We start from the raw sequence: 27,927 nt of genomic DNA, 5'->3' as shown, positions 1-27,927 counted from the left end.
TCAGTGATTCCCATTATATTATATACACTATGTGTGTGTGCGTGGAATTCACACACATACACACACACACACACACACATATATATATACATATATACTTATGTATCTTTTATTTGTACGAAACTTGAACTGCACAAAACAGTACTTTGCAAGAATCAAGAATCAAGTCCACAAATAGAGTTCAACGACACACCAATGAGAAGACGGGGAGCTCTACTGGGACGAGAAGGTGAGGCTTTGCAACGTACGAAAGAATTTCAGAACCACGGATTCACTAGCCTGACATGTTCCACGTGGGATCTGGATCGACACTTTGGGGATCCTTGGAAAGAACAGGGCAACTGGGCCAGCTACTTATGCTCACCGAGATTCCAGAGCTAATGGGAATGAAAAGGCCCAGGCAGACCAATTTGGGTATATAATTGCTATGAAACAATTATTTCTTTCTCTTTAAGAAAAAACAAAGTCTATTTCAGAATAAATTTCTTCATATTCAGTAATATGCTTATTTATTTATTTTTGGCTGAATTGGTATTTGACTTTTGATATTAAAATGGATTTATTTAATGGATCGGTAAACAGGCAGCTTCTTTCACATGTGGGTGATAAAGACATTTTTTATCAGCGCCAGAAATCACCCCCACCCTCGCCTCACTCCCTCCTAAGGTCTGTGGGTTGATGTGTGTGTTTGGTGACTGCTATTGACAACACACCTCATTCTACAAGGCCTGCTCGGGCACCCGCTTGTGGAAAATGACTGACTGTCTTTGCTGGTACTGCTGCTTACGCCTCTTCCTTTTGTCACACTGGCACAACAGCAGCATCTTGAAAGTGGTTCTGAATGTTTTGTTGCACAGGGCATAGCACACGGGGTTCACGGTGCTGTTGATGTAGCACAGCCAATAGCCCAGATTCCAATAGGTTCTGGGGATGCAGCTGTCACAAAAGGTATTCACCAGAACCATAATATTGTAGGGGGTCCAGGTGATGATGAAGGCAAGCAAGATGGCACTGAGGGTCTGGGCCGCCTTCTTCTCCTTGATGAGGGACATCCGTTTCCGCTTAGTGATCTGGCTTCTGGTCTTCAGAGCAAACCTCTTGGCCAGAGTAGCTTCCTTAAAGGACAGAGGCAGAGTGGCTGTGGTCTTGCCCACTGAGGAGTTGACATCAGAGGCCTTGGCTGTGTCCACAGCTGACTCTAACTGGATGGGAAGCTTGGAGAAGCTTTTCTGAAAACTGCCTCCATCGTCCATGCTCTTTTGGGCCTGCAGTTTGCTGGCTTTCGTCTCTAAGTCCACTGCCCCCAGCTCCTCCTCCGGGACCTGCAGGTTGTCTGATGAGGGTAATTTGGTGGAGCTGAGGATGGTGCTGTGACCTGGAAGCTTGAGCACGATGGAGTAGATGGCTCTTGTCTCCGAGCCAATGTCCTCCTCATCGGAGGAAGCGGAATTTTCCAGGGAGGCAGCAGCGTCATTGTTATTCCAGCTGTCACTGCTGCTGTGGTCTTGGTCCATATGCTCTGCGCTGGGCTTCCAGCTCTTGGTTGTGAACCAGAAGTGGCAGCGTCCGTACTTCCTCCTGGCTGAGCGTTTAATGCTCTGCTGTTGAAGCTCATAGCTGCTGCAGCTTCGAGAACTACCTGTGGGATGGACAAAGTTCTCTGCCTCTGCCTCTGTCCCAGAGGCCTGCAGCCCAGCAAGCTCTTTGGTACGTTTTTCAGTTTCCTTATAGATCCTCCAGTATAAAATAGTCATAATGGTGACAGGCATATAAAAGGCAGCGATGGCTGTGCCGAAGGTGATGGTGGGCTCACTGAGGAACTGGATGAAACACTCCCCTGGAGGCACAGTTCTCTTCCCAACAAAGTATTGCCAGAACAAGATGGCAGGAGCCCAAAGGATGAAGGAGATGACCCAAGCCAGACCTATCATCACACCAGCTCGCTTTGTTGTTCGTTTGGCTCGGTACGTGAGCGGCCTCGTGATGGAAAAGTACCTGTCAAAGCTAATGACCAGAAGATTCATGACGGAGGCATTGCTAGCCACGTAGTCAATGGAAAGCCAGAGGTCACAGGCCAAGTTCCCTAAAGCCCATCGGTTCATGATGATGTAGGTAGTAAACAGATTCATTGAAATGACCCCAATAATCAGGTCAGCACAGGCCAGACTTAAGAGGAAGTAGTTGTTGACGGTCTTCAGTTGCTTGTTGACCTTGAACGCCACTATGACCAGGATGTTGCCGATGATGGTCACCAAAGCCAGGACGCCCGTTAAGAATGCGATGAAGACCACTTGCCAGATGGTATGACCTCCCAGAGGGTCACTGGTGGTGCCATTTGGAGAGGAGAAATTCCCAGCTGCCCGAGAAATGTTGTAGCTGCCAAAATGAGTAACTGTGCCTGGGGGCAGCCCTGCATCGGAAGGGCCGTGAATCCAGGAAGAGCTGATGTTCGGAAACAAAGGTGAGGTTGTATTGTTATTGTGCAAGGTCATGGTGACTCTCTGACATAGTCTGGGGAGAAAAGAGAAAAGACGGAGTCAGGACCATTTCTGCCTTCATTGGATTTGTTCTTTGCATTGCATCCTTTAAAAGTAGCACTTCTCCTATTACTGGATAATAGGACCTATATTATAGGCGAACCTGGGAGAGTCCAGCACATCAGTTCATCCCCTTATTTTAAAGCTGAGGAGTTGTCAACTTTATTTCGATAACAATAGATAAATTAAATAAAGGTGAGGAGCACAGGGCAGGCAGAGATCGATTTGTTCAAGGTAGGTAGCACGATTAGCTGGTGACATGCGCTGAACATTGCGCTTTTTCTCCACAATTTCCACCTTTCTAAATACAGACCACATACACTTCCACACGATGTTGTTATCAAACAAAATCTTCCTTCCTTCTCTTTCTTTGAAAAGTAGGGGAAAAATAGTAGATGTGTATATGAGACTCATCCAGCATAGTTTTATCATCACACTACATGAGAAATTGATCTTATTCATTTGCATTTTATCCACCTGGGCATTTACCTAACCCAGGCTTCCAACATAAGCAACTTTAAGGCAATTCCAGCCATGTAAGCCTCACTGGAATAAGCAACAGCAACCTGGAGCAAGGGGGGAAATACGCATAAATCACTTTACATTATATTATCTCTTTAACACACAGTTAGAAAAAGTAATGTATTGGTTCCTTGCCATGGCTGGGAACAGTATACGAGGCAGCTATCTTTTGCTTGATAATATGCCGAACCTTGACCAGACTGTTCTGAACTGACCGAACCAGTTTTGAATATTTCTAGTATTTAGATATGTTATTTCTAGCTATGAAAAAGCATGTTAGCACCACACACATTTGCATATAAATAGTTGCAAAACTGCAATTAGTTCTTTTTTTAATTTAATTTTTAAATTTATATAGCAGTATAGTTGATGTACAATGTTGTGTTAGTTTCAGGTGTACAGGAAAGTGATTCAGTTGCACATACACATATATTCATTCTTTTTCAGATTCTTTTCCCATAGAGGTTATTACAGAGTATTGAGCAGAGTTCCCTGTGCTCTTCAGTAGGTCCTTACTAGTTATCTCTTTTATACATAGTAGTGTGTATATGTCAGTCCCAGTCTCCTAACTTATCTCCCATCCTGCTGCCCCCAACCTTTCCCCTTTGGTAACCATAACTTTGTTTTCGAAGTCTGTGAGTCTGTTTCTGTTTTGTAAGTAAGTTCATTTGCATCACTTCTTTTCTTTGGCAATTAGTTCTTTCAAACACGTGTTACCAAAATAAATAAATAACCAAGAATTGTTACAATGAATGCATCTCTAGTGAGACCCTCTATGCTGTCATGGAAAGCCTTGGTTGAGACCAGCTCCAACCTCTCAGAACATCCAGAGTTTTACTTCCAGGACGCAGCTGACTCAGGGATTCTCATACCACCAATCTCTGTGGACTTTATTCAGTAAATCATTCCTCAACGAGTGTCATTCTAAGAAGTCAACGTTTGAGGGCTTCCCTGGTGGCGCAGTGGTTGAGAATCTGCCTGCTAATTCAGGGGACATGGGTTCGAGCCCTGGTCTGGGAAGATCCCACATGCTGCAGAGCAACTAGGCCCGTGAGTCACAACTACTGAGCCTGTACGTTTGGAGCCTGTGCTCCGCAACAAGAGAGGCCGCGATAGCGAGAGGCCCGTGCACCGCGATGAAGAGTGGCTCCCGCTTGCCACAACTACACAAAGCCCTCGCACAGAAACGAAGACCCAACGCAGCAAAAATAAATAAATTAATTAATAAATTAGAGTGGAGTGTGCCCGGATAAACACCCCAAAGCTTATGTCTAAAAAAAAAAAAAAGAATTCAACGTTTGAGAATCCCAGCAAAAATCTATTGAGAACACTTCTGCTGTGTTTTGGCTCTTGGTTAAAATGTTCAGCTGTAAATTCTTACAGTGCAAATCTGTGTACACATGCACATGCTTAAGAGTCCCAAATCAAGCCTTTAGGTATTGCAGGTCAGGGTATCTCTCAAAGGAGTGTAGTCAGATTCACACACTGCCTTTTGGAAAGAGCTTAGGGTGTAGCAGGAGGATTTTGGAGTCCCAAAGGCATAGGTTCAAATCTTAGTTCAACCACTTCCTGAGGGTGAGATCTTGGGTATTATTTAACCTCTTTGAGTCCCAGTTTCCTCAATGAAAAATGGGAATGAAACATTCTGTATAATGGAATAAATTCAATCTAGAATTCAACAGTAAGTGGTGAAAGAAACTTTGTCTCTCATCAAAATGTTTTAATACATGTAAAGTACTTAGACCAGAGTCTGCAGGTAGTACATGCTACATAAGTGTAGTGTCTGCTGTTTTATTATTATTATTTTTTTGCTGAACAGTGAACTCACTTTGCTTTGGTGGCCAAGATGTTCAGAGGTCAATTTAGCACAATTATAAATGACAGAAGAGAATATTTATTAGACACTTCCTACATGGTACACATTTTGTAAACCATCATATGCACTGTCTCATTTAATCTTTAAAATAACATCATTTTAACAGGAAATCGAGACCCTGAGAGTTAAGTAATTTGTCCAAAGATTCAAGCTAACAAGTGAAGGTAAAGGGGCAGAGATTCACAACCAGATAATCTGAGCCTACTGCCTCCTTGTTTAACTGTGGTATTACTCTGTCTCACCACCAGGTCATCCATACAACTAGTCCCTCCTAACTGGTTATATAACTCATTATACACCTCTTTAAAGTACAATTGAAGAATATTGAAAAGTGTGGATATGCAGTATATATGTACCGTGTGTGTGTACATACATTCATGGTTGGAAATATGAAGTCACACACACTTTTACATACAAAAAATACACTTACATATATTCACTTCAGCACTATTTGCAATAGCAAAATATTGGAAATAGTCTAAATATTATAATGTATTATTCTGTTACAGAGAAGAATAGTTTAAGAACTGTGTAATTCATCACTATTTTCCCATAGATGAAATCTACATTGCACTAATTTCCAATTATAGGTAATTGATGCATTTTTTTCTTCTTTAATCCTTTTTATTTCTCTGGGTTTTATTAGGTGTTGTCAGCTCATCTATATTTCCACCTCCCTCTCAGTGAGGGGATGTCCATATCTGGGAAGTGCTACATGCTGTTTGGGGTACTCACATTTATGGTTTCTTCCAAGATACATGTATGGAAAGTCTATCTGCTGTCTCCTCTCCACCCAGATCCCAGTTCACCTTTGTTGTAAAGGTGTTTGCCTTGGAATCCCCCCCATCACACCTGCAACTACATATATGAATGAGATCAGCCTTGTCTTTAATGAGACACCTCTGCTCAATGTGCCGTCTCTGAGGTTAGTAACCACTTTTCTACTAGGAGGTCTAGGATCCCTCTCTAATGTCCTCTACTACAGATGTTCAGATAAGGATTACCTTTTTCTGTTTTGCATTTTCACCCTTAGTCATGCATTTCTCTTTTTCCTGCACCATACCCTTGCTAAGTTTTTATATACAGACAGTCTCCAGCTTAATGATGTTTAGACTTGATTTTTCAACTTTACGATGATACAAAAGTGACATGCATTCCAGTGGAAACCATACTTTGAATTTTGATCTCTTCTCCAGGTGAGCGATACAAGTTACAATAGTCTCTCGTGCTGCTGGGCAGTGGCAGAGAACCGCAGCTCTCAATCAGCCACACGATCATGAGGGTAAACAACCGATACACTTACAACCATTCTGTACCCAGACCACCATTCTGGTTTTCACTTTCAGTACAGTATTCAGTAAGTAACATGAGCTATTCAACACTTTGTTATAAAGTAGGCTTTGTGTGAGATGTTTTTACCCAACTGTAGGCTAATGTGAGTGTCCTGAGCATGTTTAAGGCAGGGTAGGCTCAGCTATGATGTTCGGTAGGTTTAGGTGTATTAAATGTATTTTCAACTTACAACATTTTCAGCTTACAATGGGTTTATCAGAAGCAACCCTATCATAAGTCAAGGAAGGTTTGTGCTCTCTGAACAGCTTTTATCTTCCACCACCTTTCACTCCAAAGCTTCCTGGACACAGCAGCTAAGTCTCCTTGTCCACGGCTTGGCTTGGGTTAGGACCCATTTTACATTCCTCGCTTCCACCTACTCCCCCCCAACTCCAGTCACTGGTGTGCTCTGAATCTCACGTAACCTTCTCTAGCACCTTTTAAGACACTTAAAATACTTCCTACGTTTCTGCTTTCATGTCATATGGAATTGATCACGTTCTATAGACCTATTTTTATCACTTATGCCATGCTGATTTTATTATAAATACAATGGCTAATAATCCCACAGCTTTATATTTGTGCTCATAATAAATCAGTCTTCGTTCATCTTTCTTTTCTTTTTTCTTTTTATCAATGCCATGCAGTGGATGGCTGTTATTTGTCTTTCCTTCAGCCATTCTTTTGGAAATGGCCTGTCATCTACAGTATGTATTTCTGTTTTGTTTTTTTTTTGCGGTACGCGGGCCTCTCACTGTTGTGGTCTCTCCCGTTGCGGAGCACAGGCTCCGGACGCGCAGGCTCAGTGGCCATGGCTCACAGGCCCAGCCACTCCGCGGCAAGTGGGATCCTCCCGGACCGGGGCACGAACCCGTGTCCCCTGCATCGGCAGGCGGACTCTCAACCACTGCGCCACCAGGGAAGCCCAGTATGTATTTCTGGATGGGCATCAACCACATGGTCTGACTCCTCTGCCTCAGTAATGGGCCTGAAGAACATGCAGAGAGGAGCAGTAAGAGTAAATATGGGGAATTGACATGGATGTTGGAAAGAGAGAGGGTAATTCTCTGTTCCTTGGGATTCCTGGGTGCTGGTGACTCTATTTATACCCACATGGAAAAATCTGTGAAGCAAGCAAACACAGAGGAGAGATATGGGGGAAGGAGAGAGATGGGAGGGAATGTGGGGGAATGGAGACAGTATGATCATCATGGCCTCTCAAACCTGGATCTAGCCATTCCTGAAGTCAACTCTGCCTCTTTGAACTTGCCAGTTATGTAACCCAACCATTTCCTTTGCTGCCTGGGCTACCTGAGAAAGGTTACTGTCATCTGCACCTGAAAGGGTCCTTATTAACATAACTGTCATCAGCTACATCAGCACTTCTCACTGAACCACTACTAGCTTTAGGTCATTAAGATTGGTGCCACTGAATTCAGTAAGTCAAGACTCTGCCTTCCAAGGACTTACACCTTAGATGAGATACAGGACATGGATAACATAATTTTAAAAAGCACATAGTTTTTAAGGAAATGTCACATTGTTCACTGCAAATAACAGATTATGTTTGTACAAATTAATATCAATTTATTTTGCTCAGTTGACCGATAATAGTGAAGAATATAAGTAGGAATTTTGGAAATAAGCCGGAGATCAATTCTCTCTTTCAGTTCATTTCTGTGGATCGTGAGGGCAATACACGTTAAACAATATTCCAGTCCAATTATGCTTTGTTGGAATACAGAATATAAAAGAAACCAGAATTGAGGAAAGACACCTGCACTTAGGACCAGCTTTCTATAATGGGTTGATTAAATACCTGTCCTGGTGTTTCTGGTGTCTAGGGGTATCTTGACTCATCATCAGAAAACCTGTGAACCACAAATTGTTAGGTGATCTTTGACCTGAAATCTTTGGCATACTTACCAGTAGCCATTGTTCTTTTTATAATTCAACATCAATTCACTATCTAATATCACTTAAAAGTTTCAGATACTGTGTGCATTAGCACTATGCCTGAAAAAACAATGTACATACTTTAATTAAAAAATACTGCTGTTGGAAAAATGGCACTGATAGACTTGCTTGATGCAGGGTTGCTACAAACTTTCAATTTGTTAAAAATGCAATTATCTGTGAAGAGCAGTAAAGCTAAGTGCAATAAAACAAGATATGTCTTTACTGGCCTAAATAGAGACTAATGTAACCAGAAATAAATCCATGTATATACAGTCAATTGGTATTTAAATACTCTATTAGAGACAGAGCTTTGAGATAAGGTCTTTTGAGCTGCAAACACATTGATCTTTGAGCATTAAGGGATGGTGCAGTGGCCTAAACATTAGGCAAATAAGAAAGATCTCCCTCCCCCAACCTTCACTCAGGTCCCTGTACCTGAGACATTTTCCATCATCTTTTCTCTGGGCTCCATGCCACTGTGCCATATTCATCTCATAAAAAGGATCCTCCCATTCTGGAGGCTTGACAATTGATGTCTTGTTAGTATACAGTATGACATCAGAAGAACCTGATCAAAAGTTCATAAGGACTTCAACACAGACTATCTAAAAGTTCTTATTAGACATGATAGTCACCCAATGCCTTTCTTCCTGTACAGCTATCCTTTCATAAGTAATATGTGACTCCCTAAGAATTAGGGGTTCTAGTTGAGACCGAGATGAAAGGATAAACCTGGACTAAATGTATTCTGTTTAAGGTGCTTTTTCCGAGAAAGGGATGTCACGTCTATGCTCCATGCTCTTTTCCTCATCCTGACTCAACAGCCTATATGCTGTACAGCTAGTATATTTTGAGTCAAGAGAGTTCATGGTTAGTGCTCACTGAATTGACTTATGTTGGTGAGGAGAGCTATGGGAAACATTGCTTTTTAATGCTCAGGAAGAAACAGGTGGTGGGAACAGAGAGGCCTGTAAGCCTGCTGACCTTAGTACTTTGTAAGTGGTCCCAGGCAGGAGTTCTAGGAATGCAGCTTGCATAAGGGCAAACGGGGTTATCACACAGGAGCAGAAGGGGGCAGGGGGTGGCTCTAGATCCGCTCTGGGATTTACAGCAGGTTCCTGCCCAGGGTGGGAGCTGGGGGCTGTGGGGTCCCTGGGACTTTCACGCGTTGCTACTGAAGTGGTGCAGGCCCAGCCCCCAGGCAAGGAGCTCAAAACTGAACATGATCCTGCCGGTGGGCGAGATGAGCACCTTCCAGAGCCCTCCTGGATTCTGGGAGGAGGGTCATCCTTCCATGTGGGTTAGTTACAACTCTGTACATATAGGATGGTTCTTGATTTCATCTTTGAGTATATATAGATTTCCAGACCGTTTTCACTTCATTCCCTCTAGGAGCACAAACAGAACTGATTCACTTAGTTTTTCAAAATGTAAGTCAGGAGCCAATTAGTGGGCCAGCATGAGAATAAAAAAGAAAAGGAAATAAACAGAATTGAATGGGACATAGCAGAACACGAACCACATAACAGTACTGTTTCATAAAAGTTCTGATTAGTGCATGTGCACACACACACCCACATCCCACATATTCAATACATAGTCATGATGTAAAGTGTATTTTGTACTGTGGGTCACATTCAACAATGTTTGAAAACCACTGCAGTTGACAGTTTGACATCTTTTTAAAATTTAAAAGGAGAAAGTGAAGGAGAAAATATGAAAGAACAATTTGAGAGTACTAAGTTTAGAGGAAAGCGAAGGACACTCATGAGAAATTAACTCCCTTCCCCCTAGTTATGGAATAAAATTTTTCTGGGATTATAAATCTGTAAAATATATAGATAACTTAAAAAAAATGTTTAAATATCTGATATGAAAATGCATGTGCAAGTTCTTAGAGAGTCCTAAAAGGCCAATATAAATCTGAAGCTTTTGTCTAAATGAATTCTTCCTCTATTATTATTATTATTTTAATCATGAAGGCTCAGGAAAAAAAAGGAAAAATATCTTGCAATTCACAATCATGCTTTTTTCTAAGACCAATTATTTAGTGCTTCTTCCATATTCGAAATCTGGTATGCATCATGTTGCAGGGCTTGTTTCGGGTCTCTCTTGGACTGCGTTCTTTGCTAAGAGTGTCTCTGTTTTCTGTGATAATTCATCACAGTATTCAACAGCCAAAATGACGTTTCCCGAAACTAGCTTGGTCGGGCACAGGAAATGCCAACGCCGACCACTAGGCGGCAGAGCTGACTCGGAGAACAACGTCTCCAGCAGGCGCCAAAGCGCCGCCTGTTTCCCCAGGCTGGTGATGGGGAAATTTCAGCTTAGTTCAGTCATGCAGTCCGTGAAGGATATCAAACAGGGTCAACACACGCTTGGCAATCAAACATGTCTTTAAAGGGCATCCAACCTTTTCAGACGCGCACAGTCAGAATCAAACTTTGTGAACTCAGCTCGTGTTATTCATTTCAAGCCGCAGGGAGGACAGATGTGCCCTAATATGGTGCAGTCACTCCTGGTGCAAAACAGAACATCCCAGAAGCCAAAACTGGAACAGAATTCCATGTAAAAAGGACAAAGCTTGTTTTCAAAAAGTGGATGCATTGTGCTGCCTCCCTTGGTTGCTGCCTTTCATATGTTTTATTCACTTTGACAACAAAAATGAAGGCTGCTTGGAAAAGCACTTGCATCAGCACTGCCTAGGCATAGCAGTTGCTACTGAAATAACATGGTTTTTACCTTAAAAACAAAAGCCTAAATGGGACTAATGATTATCTGCCTCAGCACTCTCAAGGCTTTGTTATTAGAATTTCTAGAGAAATGACAAACAGAGGTGAAGCAGTTCTTTTTAAATATCTGGGGGCTTCCCTGGTGGCGCAGTGGTTAAGAATCCGCCTGCCAATGCAGGGGACCCGGGTTCGAGCCCTGGTCCGGGAAGACCCCACATGCCGCGGAGCAACTAAGCACGGGTGCTACAACTACTGAGCTTGTGCTCTAGAGCCTGTGAGCCACAGCTACTGAGCCCATGTGCCACAACTACTGAGCCCACACACCTACAGCCTGTGCTCCACAACAAGAGAAGCCACCACAATGAGAAGCCCGTGCACCGCAACAAAGAGTAGCCCCCGCTCGCCGCAATTAGAGGAAGCCCGCCGTAGCAACAAAGACCCAACACAGCCAAAACTAAAAATAAATTTAAAAATAAATAAATAAATATCTGTAAGCCCACTTTGCCCACAGGAGTCCATGCACTCCCCCTGCAGTCCTTTTCTGAGGGAAAAAGAGGGACAGAGTGCAGCTGGATTCTGTTCCACTGCAAACCTTTATGACCTAAGGTACGTTCAGTATGGTCTCAACATTCTGCAAATTCATTGTTATTTATTAATATTTTGAAGACCATGCTTTTGTAATGTTATTAGAGCTAACATAATTGTAGAAATAATTCTGACTGGAAATCTTTTTAGTGAAAACAGTCATTTGGGCTAAATATTTCTTACATCTCCGTTTACATACTGAAAGGACACCTGGGAAGAAAGTTCTTCTGGCTTGATTTCGACTTCTTGTGATTACTTTAAGTTAGAGTAGCTATGATTTTTTTCAAGGTACATATTTATCAGAGTATTTATTTTTGTATCTGGACATAGTCCATACATGTGATTTCCTTTTAAACTTCAGCCTACATGTGTCCTGCCCAATTCACACATGTACAGAAGACTGTCTGTTTGCAAAGAAAATAGAAGTAAGCAGGAGACACGTAGAAAACAGTGTAACAAGCCCTGCCATGATGCATTAGGGTCAGAAACATACTGATTCTGCCACGTGGGCACATTATCTGCGTCCTCTGATCCTGCTTCCTCATCTATAAAATGAGGATTATCATACTAGAGGACTGGATAGAATGTGTAGAAAACACTCAGTATAGTCTGACGAGTCCATGGCAGTTTCTCAAAAATGGTAAGACTAACTGAATAATTTTCTATGACTGTTTGATTTTATAGATTGGCGCTTTTCAAGGCTAACAAGAGCTGACATTTGTTGAGTATAAAACACTTGTTGGGTTGAGGTCTCAACCCAGGGTGACTCTGTCTCCATTTGGCAATGTCTGCGGACATTTCTTGTCACAATTTGGGGAGAACGTGCTACTGGCATATAGTGTGTAGAGGCCAGGGATGCTGATAAACATCCTACAATGCTCCAGACAAGTCCCTACAATAGAGAATTATCCAGCCCAAGAGGTCAATAGTGCTGAAGTTGAGAAACTCTACTATAAAGAAAGAGAGTAGAGATTCAGAAAATGTTGCAACGTTCCATTTGCCAGGAGAATCTGGAAAATGTCCTGGCACTCACATACCTGGCATACTCTAAGTCTCTTCCAGAATCAGCTCACATTTAATTTCTCTGGAAATCACACTCTCCCCACTCCCCCTGAGGATGAATCTCACATTCATTTATTTGGCTCTTCAATCATCATTTCAGACAGTCAATGTGTCTGAGTGCTTACTGCAGGCCTTATGTGGAAGACAGAGTTCTTGCTGTCTAGGAACCACATGGAGACACCATCAACTAAACAAAATCACTGCAATAGAAGGAGAAAGGCGAGGCTAATTTGTCAGTTTGAGGAATATAACTCCAGGCTGCCATGCAGTAAAAGGAGAACACAGCATTCCGAAGGGAGGACAGACTATTCAAAGTCCACCGCCCAGTGGTCCTGCACGCCCTGCACATCCTCCCATCCGAGCCCACAGCATTTGTCTCCCTCACTACACCGAAGATTCCATCTTCTGCTACTCAACTCTTTCCTCTGACATCTAGCACAATTTCCTTCCCAGAGTAGACCCAGAACTATTGTCTCCACCCCAGCATTACTGAGATTAACACTGTTATACTTTGGACAGGAGAACTGATAAAGGCTCAAGGAGATAAGCTTGGAGAAGGTAAAGGCGGCAGGAAGGAAGAAACACATTGTATTTGCAACAGGCTGGGGGCTCCAGCTGTAGGGAAGGCTGACAAACTTCTCTGGGGTTCTCAAAGTGACCTCAGATATGGTGGCATTTGGCTGGGAATGACCCAAGGAAAGAAAGAGTTCGGTGGCATACATCTTTCAGGACTGGAAGAAAGTGAGAGAGGAGTCTTCCCTTGATCACCAGGCCCTTGCCCAGGGGTGGCTTCAGCCTCTTCCACCTAAGAGAAAGAGAGATGGGTTCTCAAATAACCACACCCTCTCTTTGAAGGTTCATCTGGTAGTTGGCACAATACAAACACAAGAGTTTTCTGGAAAAACAAGCATCACATAATATACAAATTTTGTAATCACTCTTTGCTGCCCTTGAACGTACTCTGGACCTCATACCCTTAACACTTGTCACACACCCTGATGGCACTAGCAGTCCTGCGAGGTGGTACCCTGGGTTTGAGTCCTAGCTCACTGTTCACCCAGCTGTGGCATCTCCGGTTAGTTATGAAAGCTCGGAAACTCTCAGTCTCCACACACACCAGAAAATTAAGAATAGTAATAGCAGTAATACTGTATGGTTGTTAAGCAGATTCAGTGAGGTAACAGGTGAAGCATCTGATACAACTGCCATCACTCAATAGATGTTTTATAAGTGGGAGACCCCTCCTCTCCCACTTCATCCTCACACCCAGAACTGGGGTCCCTGGTGTTCCTGGTGAATTTGAGGTTCTTGATGTCTCATCGCAGAAAGAATTCAGTGAGAAACAAAATGATAGGTAAGAAGTGGATTTTTTAAAAGAGAAACACAATACACAGAGTGTGGGCCATCTCAGAAGGCAAGAGGCCTTGGGAGAAACAAGGTGTGGTTAGTTTTTATAGGCTGGGTAATTTCATAGGCTAATGAGTGGGAGGATTATTCCAATTATTTCGGGGAAGGGGTGGAGATTTACAGGAATTGGGCCACTGCCCACTTTTTGGCCTTTGGTAGTTAGCCTCAGAACTGTCATGGCACTGGTGGGTGTGTCATTTAGCGAATGTATTACAATGAGCATATAATGAGGCTCAAGGTCCACTGGAAGTAGAATATTCCGCCATCTTGGACCTAGGTGGTTCTACCCAGTTTTTGTCATGTCCTATGGCTGTGTCATTCTTTTAAAGGTTGTGCCCTGCCCCCTTCCCTCCTGTTTCAGTAGGTAGGCCTCAGGGAATTACCAAAGTCTACACCCCTTTTTCCTTGTCTGACCTTAACCAATGCTACACCTGCTTAGGCAGATTCTCAGAGGACCCTAACTGCTTCAGTGAAGAATTGCAGGCCCTGACTCTTTCCTTGGACTTACCTGGAAGAATGTAAATATCGTCCTTTCCCACTGCTGCACCAGTGAGGAAAAGGCCCGAATTTGGGCACAGGCTACATGTTGCCCAACCACATAGAAACCCTGTGACAGCAGTACCTCTAATGGATCCCAATTGGGAGTATCAACCAGGCCAGGCTGGTATTACTAGTAGGGATCACGTGATCCTTTGCCTCACTGAAGGGATGAAACGATGCATAATTAAACCTGTTAACTATGACAAGGTTAAAGAGATCACCCAAGGCCAAGATGAAAATCCAGCCCTATTGCATGTCCGATTGGTAGATACCCTCAGAAAGTATACAAATGTAGACCCAAATACTTTCAAGGGACACACTGTATTTGCAACCCACTTCATTAGCCAATCAGCCCCTGACATCCGTTGGAAGCTTCAAAAGCTTGCCATGGGGTCCCAAACCCCTCTCAAGCTTCTTATTGACATAGCCTTCAGTATTTTAACAATAGAGACCAGGCTGAGGAGGAAAAGAAGGAACAGCGTGACTTAAGGAAGGAATGACAGGAAGCCAGGCTTTTGGCAGCCATCATGACAAGACCTAACTCACCACCTGATTACCCCAAAAGTACTCCCAGAAGACCTCCGCCAAGGAAGGGAGCTTTTCTCAGCTGTGGGAGTCCTGAACACTGGAGCAAGGAATGCACAGGAAACAGGTCCCAGCCTACACCCAAAATGCCATGCCCACTCTGCAAGAAGATGGGCCACTGGAAGAGGGAATGCTCCCAGCACTGAAGGGAGTGAGGAAATTCCCCCATGCCAGTCATGACAGTGGTTGACTGATGGGACCTGGGACCTCCCAAGGCTCCTAAGGAGACTGTCATCATCACACGGGAGGAACCACGGGTGACCACTGATGTGGCAGATAAGCTTGTCCAATTTCTAGTGGACACGAGAGCCACTTACTCTGTCCTGCCATCTCATGCTAGGCCCCTTGCCCCTAAACCTGCTCTATTGTTGGGGTCAGAGGAAAGCCAAAACTAAAATATTTCGCCACCCCTCTACCTTGCACCTGGGGAAAGACTCTTATAACTCACAAGTTTCTTGTCCTGTCTGAATGCCCCAGCCCATTACTGGGGAGGAATTTTCTCTCAGCCTTGGGGGCAACTCTTACACTCTCTCTGAAGACCAAAGCCAAGGAGTGTTTTTGGCTGGACTATGTATTATACAAGACGCAGACAGTCCAACCCAAAATATTCCCCAAGAAACTGAAAACTTACAGATCCGCAGGCCTGGGATCAGGGAATCCCAGGGAAGACAAAGTTCGTCACTCCCATAAAAATCACCTTAAAGGAACCTAATAACTTCCCTTCCAGGCACCAACACCCCATAAAACCAGAGGTTTGACAAGGCCTCCAACCCCTAATCTCAAATTAAATATGAACTCTCATTAAATATGAGCTTTTGGTGCCATGCCAATCTCTCTGTAATTCTCCAATCCTACCTGGTCTTCTCAGGAACCCTCATCTCTGCCATCCTTATAAAATGCAAATTTTGCAAAAGGGAGTAAAGTACTTTAGAACGACACTTGTCAAGTATAAGTAGAAATCCTAAGTGTCTTTTCTGTAAACATTAGTAAAAAGGGTTTAGCCATCTAGACAGGTGACCTTAATTTGTTCCATCTGCCAGAAGCCCAATTTGAATCCAACCCTTTGTAACTGATGGGTTTTACGTTGTACCTGACTAAGGGCTGAAATTTTGAAAAGAGAACTATGAGGTCTATCTGTTTGTTTGTGTGTTCATATGTATCTATATGTGTTTTAAATGTATGGTATTACCAAAATTAATTAGTAAAAGAGCTCTACTTGGGCTTCCCTGGTGGCGCAGTGGTTGCGCGTCCGCCTGCCGATGCAGGGAACCAGGTTCGCGCCCCGGTCTGGGAGGATCCCACGTGCCGCGGACCGGCTGGGCCCGTGAGCCATGGCCGCTGGGCCTGCGTGTCCGGAGCCTGTGCGTGTCCGGAGCCTGTGCTCCCCAACGGGAGAGGCCACAGCAGAGGGAGGCCCACATACCACAAAAAAAAAAAAAAAAAAAAAAAAAAAAAAAGAGCTCTACTTAATTGACTTAATTAAGTGCTTTTATAAATACTCAGAAATATAAAACTGGCCAAAATAAATCTCAGGTTCATGTCATCTGTGAAATATTCAATACTAAACTGATATCTGGTATTAAAGGTGGCTTAAGCTTGTTGGTCTGATTAATACAGACACGTCTTTACAGTCATCAATGTTAAGTATAGTACTTCTATTGTACCTAGGTTTACTAGAGGTCAAATAAAACCTTATTACTGTATATCTGGCAAATCTGTTAGCAAGAAAAGTAACTCAAAATGGAAAAAAAAACTTTTAAGAAAAGTAGGATGTGTGTTTTCAGTAAAGAAAGTATGAGGAATGGAACTGCATTTTATTAAGCAAAAAGGAAGTAGGTCTGACTTAGAGCTGGCTGTTTCTGGATGGAAAAATAAAGTGATGGATACAGAAAGTGATGAAAGGTTTGTGGAAAGTGGACCCTGAGAAAAGAGTTGTGCATGATCAGGATTTTCTAAGATTGAATTACATCTAGTCAGGTAAATGGATTTTGTTGGAAATGGGCTAGGACAAGACTGCATTTGGTTTCTCCCTCCAAAGTATTCTTGAAATGCTGCCTTTGACAACAGATTGTGTGAGTTTCTTTGCCTTTAAGTGATTTGTATTTGCTTTTGAGATCTCTTGTGACTTTGGTTGAGAAATAAGTGTTGTCTCACAGTGCCCTATGATCTTATTTGACCAAGTGTTTTAAAACTTCTTGACAAACTTCCCAAATATCAAATTTTAATTAAAGTTCTTTTGATTTCCAGCTAACTTTGGGATGCTTTAGGGAGGCCCTGAGGTATCCCAAAGAAAAATATTTAACTAGGATTATTTGGTATGTTAAGTTAAATGTAATCATTTGTAATTCTGGTTACTGTAACTAAGGTTCTTTATCAATTACACTGTAATCAGATGTTTAATCACGCCTTTTAAGTCTTTTGTCATTTTTAGATATTTTGTACTATGATGCTGTTACAAAAAGTACTTCATCATCAAGAAGATCCACAGAAAGGCTATGGAAACAGTTACAACAGTTCCACATCAAGAAGGTGGCTATGTGAGGATTCCAGCCCATACCGACTTAAAACAAGGAGTTGTCCTGCCCCTGGGGCCCCTAGATCAGGCATACAGAGATTTTTACTCCCTGACGGGCAGGGTCGATGCCCCTACTCAGCACTGAAGCAGTTACAGAAGATGGACTGTTGCCCCTCTGCTTCCCATAAGAATATGGGAGTAAAATCTCTGGGGGAGGGAATGAAACAGGAGGGAAGAGGGCAGGGCACAACCTTTAGAAGAATGACATAGCCATAGGACATGACAAAAACTGGTCAGAAACAACTAGGTCCAAGATGGCAGAATATTTGACTTCCAGTGGACCTTGAGCCTCATCACATGCTCCTTGTAATACATTAGCTAAATGACACACCCACCAGCATCATGACAGTTCTGAGGCTAACCACAAAAGGCCAAAAAGTGGGCGGTGGCCCAATTCCTGGAAATCTCCACCCCTTCCCCGAAATAACTGGAATAATCCTCCCACTCATTAGCCTATGAAATTACCCAGCCCATAAAAACTAACCACGCCATGTTTCTCCCCAGGCCTCTTGCCTTCTGAGATGGCCCACACTCTGTCTGTGGAGTGTGTTTGTCTCTAAGTAAATCCACTTCTTACCTATAACTTTGTCTCTCACTGAATTCTGTCTGCAATGAGACATCAAGAACCTCAAATTCACCGGGAACACTACTACTTCCTGAAGGGGGCAAAGAGGCTCTGGCTGCATTTCTGGTATGGAAGCATAAAGAGGATTATAGGGCAGTAGGGCAGGGGAGAGACTGAAGATGGTGGAAGAGTATTGGGGTTTGGGCCCTCTGTCTGGGGCTCCTGTTCTTCTGGGTGCCACTAGAGAGGGCTTTTGTGTAGCCCGAATGGGTCCCAGCTGGCAAGGTTCCCTAATGTAGGACTTGTATAGCTCCAGGTTTTCTCTTAGGGCCATAAAAGCCTGTACATAAGGAACTTCTGTCCATTTCCCCTGCGTTTTGCAAAAGATGTCTAGCTGTAGGATGGTACTATAGTTGAGGCTCACATTTTCTGGCCAGGCCTCATCGTCCACAAGTTTATATTGGGGCCAGACTTCATCACAAAAGAAAATGAGCTTTTTTTGTTTTCAATAATCTAGAGAAAATTTGTCCCAGTGACTCAAAATGCACCCAAGGGGTGAGTCCTTGGGGATGGAGGAGGTGTTCCCCATCGTTCCTTCAGGGAGAGAATGCTCCTGTACCAGAGAGGAGCACTAGCATTCAGAGGTCCCATAGGGGCTAAGTCAGAACTGGTTCCAGGTGTCCCCATTCCCCTAGTCCTGTTGACTTTATCCACAATGTGGGTGAGCTACTTCTCCATGTGGCAGTCTTTTAGGCCCCAGCATTCTGGGGCACGTGTCCTATCCTGGCATCTGCAGTACCCAGGATAAGTGACATTCCTGAATGTTTCTCTATAGATTCTATAGATTAATCCCTGTATTCTGGGATATGTTCCCCTGGAATGGACATCCTCATGGTTCTAGGACCTATTTAAGTCCCAGCCTTTTTCTCTACAAAGGTGGTAAGTTTCAGAAAACAGGCACTGGCCATCAAGGGAGATGATTTGTGAAAAAGGAAAAAAAACCTCTCTTTTCCATTTCTTTTTGTGGGTGGCACCCCTGGGGCCTTGGTGCCATCCTCGCCCTCCCCTCTTCCCACATGTGCTCTGGCCAGTGGGCAGTGGGGCTGGGTGCAGGGGCGGATATTGCAGCTGAAGTGGAGGCACCGTGACTGTAGTTAGGGGGATGGAAGGCCCCATGACCCTGGAAGGACACTCCCAATCTCGCGACCCTGGGGAGGCAAGCACAGCAAATTCGGGTCATTTCCCAAGTATGTAACCCCGGGCGCGGTCATGTGTGTGACCCACCAAGCTTGAGTCGCCTGCCCCGCCCTAACAGGGTGGGGTCAGGGCAGAACCTGGAGGGGCCAGCCAAACACCAGGAGGTGGGGGTGGGGTGGGGGGTGGGGGTGGGGAGGTGAAAGATGGTCCCACTACCCTGAGTCCCAACCATGTGGTTCAGGACCATCCTCCTCCTGATACTTGGGGGTTATGCACACAGCCCGCCTACCGCGTGAGGGAGCTCCCGAAGGGATCACAGCTGCTGTAACCATGGCACAAACTCTAAGGCTGTATTTCATATTTTTACACAACTGGATCTGTTAATAGTTAATCAAATGGTGGATAAGGCAAACCCAGAGGGCAAAGATCCTATGGCTCGGGTCCCTGGTTGCCTGTGACGATGGCTGGAAACTTTCCCTGACATGCCCTGCGCATATGTAACATTAGGAAGTGAAAGACCTACCAGCAAGGTTGGAGAGTACCTGGCAGATTTCTTTTTCCCCATTTGCAGCAAAGTAAGGCACGAGATAAGAGTGGAAAGAGTGAGGTAGGGATGCAGAGTTAAGACAAGGATAATTAGGTGTAGGTGGACCAATAATAAGCCTATGACAGTAGCCGCGGGGAGGGGGCAGTGTTATGCTTTTAACTGTGAGCCTGAAATAATTGTGTGGCAATTGCTTTGAGGTGGGCGGACAGACCTAGCGTCTCTGTAGTCTGTTCCACAATCCACTTATCCTCTTGCAGAGACTTCTTTTCCACGCCAAGCACACTGATGGCTTTTAACTGCTCGTCCTGCATCCATGTTTTTGTGGCAATAGGTCTGAAAATGAGACAGACTGTAAGAAAGAGAGGGAGAGAGAGATGGAGATGGCTGGAAGTAAGGCAGCACCTCTCAAGCGCAAGGGAGGCAAGAGGCTGAGGCTTACCGAATTCTCCTGGCTGTCTCGCCAATATGGTCCTGGTGAATTTGAGGTTCTTGATGTCTCATTGCAGAAAGAATTCAGTGAGAGACAAAGTGATAGGTAAGAAGTGGATTTATTTAGAGAGAAACACACTCCACAGACAGAGTGTGGACCATCTTGGAAAGTGAGAGGCCTTGGGAGAAACATGGTGTGGCTAGTTTTTAAGGACTGGGTAATTTCATAGGCTAATGAGTGGGAGGATTATTCCAGTTATTTCAGGGAAGGGGTGGAGATTTCCAGGAATTGGGCCACCGCCCACTTTTTGGCCTTTCGTGGTTAGCCTCAGAACTGTCATGACGCTGCTGGGTGTGTCATTTAGCTAATGCATTACAAGGAGCGTGTGATGAGGCTCAAGGCCCATTGGAAGTCGAATATTCTGCCATCTTGGACCTAGTTGGTTCTAGCCAGTTTTTGTCATGTCCTAGGGCTATTTCATTCTTTTAAAGGTTGTGCCCTGACCCCCTTCCCTCCTGTTTCACTGGGATATGCCAAGGTGGCCATGGTGAGGTGACCACTTGCACTTGCAGCCACCTGTGCCATTCCTTGTTTTTAAATATTTGAAATATTACTTTGTGTATATATGAATTTTCATTTTACTATTAGGTTCTAAACCTCCGGGGACAGTAACAAAGGCTTACTTTTTCTTTTTTTTTAATTTTCTTCCTCCCTTTCTTTAAGTTTCCAAGTCTTTTTTTGTGATAAAATAAAGTGGTTTCCTCATAGGTAACATGTTTAATGTATAGATATTTGATACATATGATTAGTAAATGTTCATCTTTTTTTATAAAAGCAAATTAGGCAAGAAAAAGACATAGTAATCATCGTTTCTCTCAACAACTTGAAAGTAAAAAGTCCTGAAGATCAAAATGAATTCTACTGAAGAAGAAGAAGCATTGAAGGATGGGGAGAAGGAGACAGGATACAAAATGAAAAAACCCCACCCGTCATGGGGAAAAAAAAAAAACCTAGCAGGATGGCTTTAGATACTCAGCAAAGAATTTTATGCATGGCTAAGAGATTTAAAAGCATTGTGGGAACTGACACAACATTGTAAATCAACTATACTTCAAATTAAAAACAAGCATTGTGGGAAGGATAGGAAACTAGGTAAATGAAAACAAGACACCACAATTATATTTTAATTTCTTTTGTCCTTCCAGGGACATGCTTTCTAAGTTCTTTTTATATGACTTTGAGAACAAACATCATGATGACCTCAGGACACTGCAGGTTTTGCTCTCGTTGTTTCCTTTCTGCTATTGTGATAGCATCTTTTCTTCAGGGAGCCAGGTGCTTTTCTAAGTGATGTGCATGTGTTAACTCATTTAATCCTCATCATAATCATGTGAGGTGGAGGCTATTAGGCTTTCTACTTGAAGCTAAAGAAACTGGTACAGCAAGTGGTTAAAAGACCTGCCCGGAGTCCACATAAAACTAATTGTAAGACACAGGTGTGCTGGCTCCGAGTCTATTCCTAACCTCTACCCTAGTAGCGGATTTGTCGTGAACAAGCAAAATTTCCAAACAATACCTAAGTGTATAAAGCAGAAATTCAGTCCTCTTGCCCTTGGCTCTCTCATTCCTATGCCCTAGAGGTAACCACTGGCAACAGTTCACTTAGTAAATATTTGTTAGATGAATGGATATGTCCTTCCCAAACGTGTTCTTGAAATTACAAAATACATATGTGTGTTTTTAAGCACTCACTATGTGCCAGGCACTGTTCTCTTTGTTTACACACATTAAGTCTTTTAATCTGCATAACAACCCTGTGAGTTGTCTTTTACTTAATGTCCATATGAGAAAATGGAGGCACAGAGAGGTTAAGTGACTGAGCCAGATAACACAGCTCCTCAGTTGCAGAGTTAAGATGTGAAGCAAGGCAATCTGACCCAAAATTTTGCTCCCAAACAAACAATGGTATATTATGTTCCCTAGTTTTCTTTTTTCCACTTCACAATGTATCATGGGCATCTTTCTCATTCAGTGCAGATAAACCTATGTCACACATACTTTAAAATGAACTCAAAAACATAGAGAGGGACTGTTGAGGATTCATCTATTGGCAGATTGTGTTCTTGACTCAAATAGAATTTTCAGGGCAGGTAAGTGCATGTTGCTGTGTTTGCTGAGGATTCTTTCTTTGAAGTGAAATAATGAAGAGCATGAATGCAACCAATACAAATCCCTAAGTCACTCCAAAAATGAGTCTGGCGGGTATCCAAACTCATTTCCCCCCACAAGTTCTACTGTAATTTCAGGAGTTAAAGGCCAGCCTCAGTTTATCAGTGTTTAAAAGAGCTATCCATTGACTACCTAGCTCACATCACAAAATTGTGTAGAAAATCAAACAAATGAATAGATATGAAAGCACTCTGATGAAGTATAAGATGGATCAGGAGCTTAAACAACTCTTAAAACACTAAACTCCAAGGGCATTTGCAGTTTTTTATTAAAAAATAAAATGGAAATTAAATTCTTTAAATATGATATACAAGTATAAAAAAAGAGACTACTTTATTGAAAGTACTACCTATCTCTTAAAATGAAACAATGAGAACAGAAACTGTGAGAATTGAAATAAAATAATAATAAAATGTATATTTTGGCACAGCCTGTATAATTAAATATTGGAAAACAATGATCTCTTGTTTTAAATTTCCTGAACCCAAATGGAAACTAAAACTCACATCACTATTAATTCTGGCTCCATGGGATGAAAAACAAAGAGGCCAAGGAAGAAAGTTGAGCTAGTCCAAAGAAACAGTGCGAATCCTCACTGTAAAATACTAGAGGAATGTGAATTAAAAATTAAACCCTGAAAGTGTGAAATCAATAAAATGAAAAGATTTATCCAGGCAGAAAAGAAGAAATTATACTGGGGTTTATGAATAAAAACAAATAAAAAATAACTTCAGGTTGACTGTTGTGGTTTGGTGCCTGGAATTACTTTTAGAAGGAATCTGCACTTCCTCTGAGCGATATACTGGCTGCCTGGGCCTCGCCTGGGCATCTTGGCATGAGAGTACTTTGCGCTGATGAGTTCAGAAGTATCATGTCTTACCACCTGCCCCTAAGCTCCCCGAGGTCAAGGAACTGGGCTCATACGTATATACAACCCAGCTGGTGGACGATTTGGAGCCAGACACACCCGACAGCAAACTGTCCACGTACACCTAAGTTATCTGGGTAGATGACTTCACCCTCTGTGGTGAGGCTTGTGTTTATCTTCCCTGGAATAAAATTTGAAAAGCATATAATGCAGTGGCTGAGATATGAAGTCTCTATCTGCAGTAAATATTATTAGCTGTATCTTACTGTTGATTACATGCATGAAACGCTTCATAGAATTAATATACCACAATGGGGCAGCCATAATTCACCAAAGGAATTCTTTTAGCAATTGCCAACCCCCAGATTCAAATGATTTTATTTTATTTTTTTAACATCTTTATTGGAGTATAATTGCTGTATAATAGTGTATTAGTTTCTGCTGTATAACAAAGTGAATCAGCTATACGTATACTTCTCAATAGCTAACTGTTTTACATTTGGTAATGTATATATGTCCATGCCACTCTCTCACTTCGTCCCAGCTTACCCTTCCCTCTCCCTGTGTCCTCAAGTCCATTCTCTATGTCTGCGTCTTTATTCCTCTCCTGCCCCTAGGTTCTTCAGAACCACTTTTTATTTTTTTTTAGATTCCATATATATGTGTTAGCGTACGGTATTTTTTTTTTCTGTTTCTGACTTTCTTCACTCTGTATGACAGACTCTAGGTCCATCCACCTCACTACAAATAACTCAATTTCATTTCTTTTTATGGCTGAGTAATATTCCATTGTATATATGTGCCACATCTTCTTTATCCATCAAATGATTTTAAAGTCTTCATGATGTAAGTGATTCAGCATGGAACACAACATTCACAGTGGAGATTGCACTGCATGTTTCAACGTGCTGTGCATATTGCTGAACTGATATATTTCAGGGTCTACAACATGGTTTATGACACAATCAGTTCTATAATAACTGATAACACCTGTCATCCATTGAGTGCTTACTATGTCCCGTTCCATATATGGCATATATAGAATATGCCTTCATAAATGCCATATAATGTGCCACTCCATATAAGGTGTGTGTGTGTGCATATATATATATATATATGCACACACACACGTGTACATAATATGCCTCCATAAGTGCCACATGTATATATGTAATGTGCCACTCTCTATATGGCATACATACATTAATTATATATATTCAAAATATATATATACATATTCATTAGGGTAAATCCTTATAATAACTCTATAAGTGGATATTCTTAGTATTTTATGCTTGAGGAAACTGAGGCTCAGAGGAGTTAAGGACCTGCCCCAGGGACACTGGACTAGTTAAGTACCAGTGCTGGGATTACTGTGTGTATCTGACACTGAAACACACTCTCTGTTTAGCCTACCCTACAGTGGGCTCCTCTTGTAATTGGCATTAATCACGTGATTACTGTTGTGTCCATACATTGCTAGTTTAAGAATCAACACATTTGATGCTTCTTTCTCTGTGACAGATGAACCTGGAAATGGTTTGTAAGAGGGTGCAAGACTAAATAGGTTGAGGGCCTTCCAGAATTTAAAGTTATACTCTTTGATTGTCTTTTTCTTTTTTTAAATTTTTATTTTATATTGGAGTATAGTTGATTAACAATGTTGTATTAGTTTCAGGTGTACAGCAAAGTAATTCACTTATACATGTTATATTTTTTTTCAAATTCTTTTCTGATGCAGGTTATTACAGAATACCCAGCAGAGTTCCCTGTGCTATACAGTAGGTCCTTGTTGGTTATCTATTTTAAATATAGCAGTGTGTACATGTCAATCCCTAAGTCCCAATGATTGTCTTTTTCATACTTAACCTCCCTCATTATGCTTGATGTCCTCTGGAGGGCCTGTCATTTAGAATTGGTTAAATTTTTGACACAGCCTCAGCGTATCTCAGCCCAGGACTGAAGGCTGAAACACTGCCCCATGAACACCTGCTAAAGTGAATGGACTGGTTCCTGGTCACCAGCTGCCATGGAGATGGTGAGGTACTTTGTTGTTCTCCATCACTGGTGTAGCCTGGTTGAATCAGCCTGCATAAGCCAAAAGTGATGGAGATGTACAGATCTTCCTCGACTTATGATGGAATTAAGCCCTGATAAACCCATTGTAAATTTAAAATATCCTAAAACAAAAATGCATTTAATACACCTAACCGCCAAACATCATAGCTTAGCCTAGCCTTAAACGTGCTCAGAACACTTACATTAGCCTACAGTTGGGCAAAATCATCGAACACAAAGGCTATTTTATGATAAAGTGTTGAATATCTCATGCAACTTACTGAATGTTGTACTGAAAATGAACAACAGAATGGCTGTCTGGGTACAGAATGGTTTGTAAGTGTATCAGGTGTTGACCCTTGTGATCACGTGGCTGGCTGGGAGCCGCAGCTGTCACTGCCCAGCATCACAGGAGAGTATTTTGACCATATATCACTAGCCAGGGAAAAGATCAAAATTCAAAATTTGAAGTAGTTTCTACCGTGTGTTGTTTTTCACACCATAGTAAAGTTGAAAAATCCTAAGTCGAACCATCATAAGTCAGGGCCCGTCTATACACTTGTAACACAGGACAAACCTGACCCCATATTGGACCTATTCCTTCAGCTCTATCCCTTGCGCTCTGTTGCCTGTGCTTTGTCATGCAGTCTCTGCACCTTTTGTAAAAGAATGCTGCCTATAGCCTGAAATATACAGGACAGCCCATTCTGGCTCTGACCTTTAAAAGTGTAACACTTTTCCATTCATATAGAGATAAAAAGTTGCAGAACAGAGAACAACAATTGCCTTGTTGGAGGTTTATAGAAACATCCTGGCTTGACCTACAAGGACAGCTGCAAGAACAAAAGATTCCTGCACCAAGAAGTTGAAACAACCAACCACACCCAGTCCCCTTTTAGTATAAAAAAAGTCTGAATTTAATTTAGAAAGATCGTTCTTTGGGAAACTAGTCCACCATCCTCTTGGTCTGCTGGCTTTCCTAATAAAGTCTCTGTTCCTTGCCCCAATACCTCATGTCTCGATTTACTGGCCTGTCGTTCAGGGATTAGTACGAGCTTGGACTCAGTAATACACTGAGGTGACCGGAGACCTCTGGGCAGGTGTCACACTCCAGAGGAAGCAGCACTAAGATCACTGCTTTCCTCCTCGGGCCCTAGCACATTAGGAAACCTGGATGTGGGAAGTTACTGATGAAAATTAATTGTTTGGGGAAGCTGATTAACACACTGCTTGGTTTCTCCGTGAAGGCATGGACATGCATCAGAATAGACAGCTTTATCCAGTTTATTTTTCATTGCCATTCTTAATGACATATGAGGGTTGGTGTCAGAATGCATCTGTCTCCAGAGAAAACCACAATGACCATCAACACGACAACTTCAACAAGAAAACCTTTCAACTCTAAAAAGAGACTGCAAAAGAAAAGGCTTTTTATACAATTCATATTCCAATATATTCCAACCAGGGGCAGATACAGATTTTGTGGAGACTGGAGCATCTCTAAATCTATTGTCCTCCTTTAACAAAATGAACACAAAATGATAACTACAAAATGCCACCACTCCTCTCTCCCTCAGGGGTCCTATGTAAGTGATAGAACTTGAAGGTTTTGATTTATTAGATTCACAGTACATTTTCTCCTGATTCCAATAAGAATTGAGATGATCTGGTTATGATTGAGATACTGAAAGTTTTAAAATCTCTGCATATAGCTAAGTAACTCAATACGTGTATTCATATATTTAGAGGTAATGAAAGTCTCTCCAAAAGCATCTCAACAAACGTATACAAATAGAATGGCTGGAAATCCTGATGCTGTAAGGAAGGAAATTCAACTTGCCCAGGTATAATGCATTTCAGGGAATTAGATAACTGAAGGTGTAATCAGCTTTTAAAATTGTTTGAGAACCCACAAGTTCCCACTGTACACTATCAAATGATCCCATCAAAAAAGGGGGAAATAGGGAAAAAAGGAAGAGCAAATTCCCTCTGTTGGTGAGCAGGTGTCAATGCAGAGCCAGAAGTAAGGGGACCCATCCCTGAACACAGGGAACACAAGGCATTGTGAGTCACATAAGCAAGTTCTTCAAGAAGGACAACGGGACAAATCGGGACATGCAAACATCACAGTTGGGGGATTTAGTGTTTCTGAGAATAATAAAGAATAATAAAGGCTTCCCTGGTGGCGCAGTGGTTGCGCGTCCGCCTGCCGATGCGGGGGAACCGGGTTTACGCCCCGGTCTGGGAGGATCCCACATGCCGCGGAGCGGCTGGGCCTGTGAGCCATGGCCGCTGGGCCTGTGCGTCCGGAGCCTGTGCTC

At 42.6% G+C, this 27,927-nt stretch overlaps 1 protein-coding gene across 1 annotated transcript in view; it reads right to left on the bottom strand.

The window, feature by feature from the left end:
- Positions 1 to 719: 719 nt before the first annotated feature.
- CHRM3 (cholinergic receptor muscarinic 3) overlaps positions 720 to 27,927 on the bottom strand; it is a 253,362-nt gene continuing 226,154 nt past the window's right edge. The window contains exon 2 of the mRNA XM_007109207.3: positions 720 to 2,511. Coding sequence (XP_007109269.1) covers positions 720 to 2,492 — 1,773 coding nt within the window. The 5' untranslated portion in view covers positions 2,493 to 2,511. The remainder of the gene's footprint in view (positions 2,512 to 27,927) is intronic.

Source organism: Physeter macrocephalus, chromosome 20, assembly GCF_002837175.3.
Source record: "Physeter macrocephalus isolate SW-GA chromosome 20, ASM283717v5, whole genome shotgun sequence".
NCBI classification, from domain to species: domain Eukaryota; kingdom Metazoa; phylum Chordata; class Mammalia; order Artiodactyla; family Physeteridae; genus Physeter; species Physeter macrocephalus.
This window is presented reverse-complemented; position numbering and strand designations above follow the sequence as displayed.